This window comes from Suricata suricatta, chromosome 3 (assembly GCF_006229205.1).
Source record: "Suricata suricatta isolate VVHF042 chromosome 3, meerkat_22Aug2017_6uvM2_HiC, whole genome shotgun sequence".
In the NCBI taxonomy this organism is placed as follows: Eukaryota; Metazoa; Chordata; class Mammalia; order Carnivora; family Herpestidae; genus Suricata; species Suricata suricatta.
This window is the reverse complement of record NC_043702.1, coordinates 8257843-8264033: the sequence shown is the minus strand read 5'-3', so window position 1 is coordinate 8264033 and position 6191 is coordinate 8257843. Positions and strand designations below refer to the sequence as shown.

Below are 6191 nucleotides of genomic sequence, written 5' to 3'. Positions count from 1 at the left end.
CTGGACAGAGACCTAAAGAATTCCATCATTCCAAGTGAGGAACCTGAAATAATAAAGGCAGAGGGTTAGGGAAAAATCCAAGAGAGGAGAAAATCCCAGAACAAAGCATGAAATGTTTCTAGAAGGAAGAGATGATCTCTGTCACTGCCTCCCTTCCTCATCACCATCAAGAGTTGCAACCACATTGCTGGATTGGCCAGTCCACAAATCTGTGCATTATTTTGTACCTAGATTGTCACATGAGGACGTAAATTTTTCTTCAAGTCCATGGTATAGACACGGTATTTTCATCAAGGTGTAGAACCACCACCCACATGGTGAAATGTTCCCCCCATGTAGCCTCCTCAACTGGTTCTCTTGCTGCCTATGTGGTCCGAGGAGAGGATCCAGGGGTTCACCCTCTGGGCATTTCATTTTCCCAGCACAGGCTCACAACCTTCTAATATAAAAATTAGGGATTTTTAGTAGTATGTAGGGTTTCACATGTTATTGCCACATAGATTATCACACACACACACACATACACACACACACACACACACACAGAAGGAAACAAATGTGATTTCTTTTGCCCATCAATGGGCTCATTCCTTGATCAATTCTTATTTTGGTCTATTAATTGTTATACTTAACATATGTTTGTTACTTCATAATACTTAGATACAAACACTATCAAATGCTTAACTTCACTAAGTGAAATTCAATCTGGCTACAGGTCCCACATATTGAGATTTTTGAAAAATCCAGCATCAGCCAGTTTTGTGCGTCTCCCAATCTTCCTTATGTACAAAAACACCAGGTCTTCTATGTGCTGAGAAAATGAGAGTAAGGCCTTGGGCTCAACAGTGGCAGTTGCTGGTATGACCCTCCCTGGCCATTTGGAGATAGCAACTCCATACCTTATATGCCGAGCCAAGTCATGAGGTATCTTCCCCTAGGCTCCCATAACCAAAGAGCTCTGGCATCCTCCTGGTCATCTGTGCCCATGTCTTTCCAACCGAGAAGTACTGTCACAAGCCCAGGGCCCCTCCAGGCACAGAGTCCCTAGTGCAGGAACTCCTTTCCAGGTTCTTGAAATCATGGGAAACTTATGGCCAATAAAATAGGATGCAGTGTTATGTCAAAAGTTTAATCCATTATATTAAACTCTTGGTAAATCACTCTTCAGTGAGTCAATGTAGATGATGCAATGTAGACAACTAGATAAGACACTGTATTAATATTCCTGAGCCAGTTTTGCCAGCGGGATAATAAATTTTTCAGATTATCTTTAATCCATCCTTAGTTGTTGTTATTGCTAATCTGTATCAGAATCTCTGCCTTCATCATGAAAGCTTTAATGGTCTAACAACCACTTCCTCCCAAACTTTGCTGCATACCAGAGTGTCTTCTGAGATCCTCACTCAGTGTTCTTCCTTAAGATTTTGAGGGCAAAAATTTGTAAGTGTCACTTTGGTGACATGTGTTCTATAGTCCCATGTGTTGACCTTCTGGGGATTCACTAATCCCAACGATGTCTACATTATCTCCCCTGCCAGCCTGAAAACTCAAATAAATGTGAGGTGTGCCGTGGACACGGAACACTGTACTGCTGTGATACTTGTCCAAGGTCCTTTCATGAGGAGTGCCACATCCACCCTATAGATGCTAAAAGGTTAGTGAGACCTGGCCCCCTCTTGCCCTTCCTCCCACCACCCTTCAAAGTTTGTCTCTGGTTGTATGTGTCTTGATGCAGAAGGAGCAAAGTCTTAAAGTACCAGGATCCAGAAATATGATCCAGAGCTGTTTAATAGTCCTGGCAGCCTAATGGGAAGCAAAAACTCTTCAATTGGTTATTAGGTGTAATAGAAGGAGATGTCACCCCCACTCCCCCCATTTGGTTCCCAGACTCGCAAACTTTGATGAGATAATGACACCATACACTGGCTGTTGGCTTAAAGTACTTACCTGTGATGGGAACATCAAAAAGTTGACAAATCTGGGGCTGTGTTGAGCCCTCAGAGGGCCATTTATGCTGCATTCCTATGCTGTAAAATCCTAGCAAATGTATCTTTGATCAAAGATGATGGTATGTTGGATAATATGGAGATTCATAAGGCATTCTGTAAGTGGTAGTGTAAGCAGAATTGCTATGGCCAGGGAGGATGCATGATTTCTACCAGGATTGTGTGTCCCTATGAAGGCAGAGTATTGTCCCTTCATAATGGGAGAGTCTAATGTAATCTACCTTCTCCCAGGTAGTCCCAGGGAATGGTATCATATTGGGGATTTATCATAAAGCTCTGTGGTTGGACAATCTGAAGAGGCAGAAGACAAGTCTGCTTTATTGTTGGGTCCATGTATAGTTCCCATCTTTGCACCGTGGATATTTAGTTGTGGACCCCTCAAGCAAGCACTGGGGTAGCCAGGGAGAGAGGCAAATGGCATATCTAGGAAGGATCACTATATCCACTTGATTATTAAGAGCCTTCAGCACAGGTGGCCTGGCAGAGAAGAATGGAGAATGAATCTGGAGGCGAATGGCAGATGTCTGGTACTACTGTGTTCATAGATTTTCTTTCCAAGAAATTTCTGCGCCACAGATTATAGGCACAGATATGGCAATGCCAGAGGAAAGGATGACTATAGCTCTGTATAGCTCTGTGGTCTTGTGCTAATTCAGCAAGGTTGAGAAACAAGAGATGGTTTCCTGGTTTTTACTCTGATTTGATGGCTTACTGAGGCCCAGAACTCCAGCGCTGAAGTTACCAATTTCCAATCCTCAATTCTGTCAGGTAGGGCTCATTACCAAGCCCACGGTGGCTCAGATGAACTCTTAAGTTTTGAGGTGACAGACCAACACCCACCATGGCACCTCACTCTACCACTCTCAGTCCTGGTGCCACTATTAATGGGAGGATTGTCCGGCAAGTGTGCCCAAATGGGGCTCTAGTGCAGAGGAGTGTCCAAAAGAGAAGCTGGATAAAAGGTGGAAACCACCAGTCATTGAACAGAGGACTTCAGCAGCTATAGAAAACAGTGGCTGATTCACAGAGAGCCTACCTTTGCTGACCTAATGCCCAACCTTCCAGAGACCCATGGAGTTGCATCTTCTGCATGATAAAAGCTATTAGGGAAGGGAACCCACAAAGCCAGGTATGTCACCAGAAATCTGAGGTCCTGAAGAGACAGATGCAGCCTGAGGAGCAGTTGGTGAGTTGAAATGTAAACCTGAATTCTCCTCCGTTCTGTTGACCTGAGAGATGCAGCGCAGTGTTGCAGGGGCTGGAGGGATGGTGCCCAAGGTCTAACTGCTGTCCCTTGCTGTGCTTTGATCACATGACTTAACACTAAAATTTGTATTCCAAAAAAATTCCCATTTCGTGTTTGTTTCACTGACCATAGATCTGGGAACTATGCATTCTATCTGAGCATATGGACACGTCATTCCCTCCAAGCTGCTTTTCACTTAAAATCTCCTCTATCTTTTGCAGAAATGTGAGTTTGTCCTTTTGATGGTCTACTCCTGTTCAAAAAGCACCTTTTTTGTCTCAAAACCACATTATGTAAGTAACGGTAACAAAGCCCAAAACTCGCATTGTCGAATTTTCGATATGAATTCAATGGGTACCATTGTCATTATCTTTCATCTTATTGATGGATGTCTGGGTCAACTTACTCAGCCTTTGGCCACTTAGGCTGTCACAAGGTATGACACACAGGGCAGCTTAAACAGCAGATGTTTCATTTTCACATTTTTATTTCATTCATTTCTGAGCTAGAAGTCTAAGATCAAGGTGCCATTGTGATCTTACAGATTCCCACCTTCTCTTTGTGTCCTTACAAGGTGGAAAGAGAGGAAGAGAGCTTTCTGAGGTCTTTTTATAAGGGCACTAATCCCATTCATGAAGCTCACCCTCACAATCTAATCATCAGCCAAATCCTCACCTCCTGACACCATCAGAAGGGGGCGGGGGTTGGTTTGAATTTCAACATAGGAATGAGGGTGCAGGGGTGCGGGGGTGGGGAGGTGCGGGGAAGGGCACAGGCCCTCAGTCTGTCACAGAGGTAGACTGGGAACAGCGCTAATAGCCTGTCCTTTGGCACTTTGATCAACAGAGTTTGGAGGCATCTCATGGCCTGAAAAAGCCCATGTGGCTAAACAAAATCAAGAGAAGGCTACAAATGAAATGGTACACCCAAGTGGGGGGATTTGTGCGAGACATGAGCCGCATCTTTCAGAACCACAGGACATTTTACAAGGTGAGCAGCTCCCTGGGGGTCCCTCTTTCTATCCCATAAAGCCACTTTGCCCTTCCTGGTCTTGTCTCAGGGAAATGTCACAGTTTCCCTTATTGTGCAGCAAGTCCACACAAGTACAGATTCTGGAAGTATTCTAAAAGCCCCGTGGTCTGAGATGGGGAAAATTTTAACAAGCCAGAAGGTGTCATTGCAAACGTGACCTTAGGACTTCACAGTTTACTCACTTCTAGATACACAGCTTTTGCCCACAGAGATTGGTAGACCAAAGACCTCCTTCCAGAAGAAATGGAAACGCATGTTTTCCTGGACCTGGGTAGCTCTGTGTGCGTCCCAGAACTCTCCACCTTTGTCCCGGGTTCCTACGCTTACTCAGCTAAACTAAGGGAGTCAGTGGAGGGAGACTGGGTGCCAGGGCACAGACTCTGCTCATGCGCAGTTTGCTGTTGCTGCTGCGCACCTGCCAGCTAGCATGACAGGGGCCGCCCCCTCACGCCTGGGCATCTCCCTATCTCCACTGGTTCCCAGGACTGCATTCCGGCCACAGAGCATGAGAGGCTGCTTCCAGACAGAACCCTCAAGGCCATGGTGCCAGGAAGGGCATCCCAAATAACTCCCCTGCTGGGAGCCTCCCAAATCACTCCCCTGCTAGAAGTGCAAAGGCAGCTAGTGTTTCTCTTCTCTAAAGGAAGATACCAAACCAAATTTCTCAAATTTCAAAATCTTGGATTTCTTTACGGGCTGCGTCAAAAAATAAACAAGGACTATCTCAAGGGGTGAAAGAGGAAAGGGGACACGATGAATGTGCCTCCAACATTTCTGTACCATTGTGGTTGTGCAAGGCATAGGTGCTGTATGAGAAAATAAAACAACTAGAATTTCAAAAAAAAATGAATCAACAGATTTCTGATGAAGAATTGGGCTACAAGACAGTACTATTTTTGCCTCTCTGCCTTCCAGGTAAAGAGAAATGATCAAGTTATCAGGGAATAGAAGCTACTCTTTTTTTTTTTTAATTTTTTTTAATGTTTTATTTATTTTTGATACAGAGAGAGACAGAGTATGAGAGGGGGAAGGTCAGAGAGAGAGGGAGACACAGAACCGGAAGCAGGCTCCAGGCTCTGAGCTAGCTGTCAGCACAGAGCCTGACGCGGGGCTCGAACCCAGGAACGTGAGATCTGACCTGAGCCGAAGCCGGAGGCTTAACCGACTGAGCCACCCAGGCGCCCCTAGAAGCTACTCTTAACTGTATTAATTCTCACTAGCACGAGGGATAGTCTGAAATGAAGACTGGGTTATACGGAACAGTGAGAGCTAAACTCAGCAGCAATGGTCACTCTTGTTTCTGTCTGCTTTTCCAGAACAACCAGAAATTCGTCAGACTGGGAAGTCAAGTAGAGTACGTATTTGAGAATAATTTCAGAACCACCTTTGCAATTCAGGAAAGAAGTGAGAACAGTTCTCAGTTGGAGCCCACTCTTTTATAAAGTAGCCCACCCCCCCACCCCCCCATTATAAAGTAGCCCCCCCCATTATAAAGTAGCCCCCCCCCATCTCTAACAGCTACATGATAATGCGCTGTGGTCAAAATGTGAACATTTTGCCTGTTGCCGTGCAAACAACTTTTCAAATGTATTTTTGGTTGCCATTTCTGCTCATTTATTTTTTTAAATAAAATATAAAATTATCCTGTCAAGTTCTATTGTTGAATTATTTGGAGTGAAGTTTACAATAGAAAACATTGGGTCTTTCCATTACGGTTCATGTTCTGTGCTTCCATTTATTTGAATCTTTTATTAGGTCCTTAAATAGAGTTTTCCCTTCTTTTCTCCTCTCCACACAGGGCTTACCCATTTCTTTCTTTCCTTCTTTCTTTCTTTCTTTCCTTTTTTTTTATTCTTAGGTAATTAATATTTTTTCTTGTTATTGTGAAAGTGAAGTTTCTCCCCAAT

General features: G+C 44.2%; 1 protein-coding gene across 1 annotated transcript in view; it reads left to right on the top strand.

Annotated features, from left to right (window-relative positions):
- The window catches only part of SP100 (SP100 nuclear antigen), a 94402-nt gene extending 88467 nt beyond the window's left edge, over positions 1-5935 (top strand). Inside the window, exons 22-26 of the mRNA XM_029932872.1 lie at positions 1509-1654; positions 3072-3192; positions 3474-3545; positions 4099-4242; positions 5601-5935. Coding sequence (XP_029788732.1) covers positions 1509-1654; positions 3072-3192; positions 3474-3545; positions 4099-4242; positions 5601-5726 — 609 coding nt within the window. The 3' untranslated portion in view covers positions 5727-5935. The remainder of the gene's footprint in view (positions 1-1508; positions 1655-3071; positions 3193-3473; positions 3546-4098; positions 4243-5600) is intronic.
- The last annotated feature ends 256 nt before the right edge of the window (positions 5936-6191 follow it).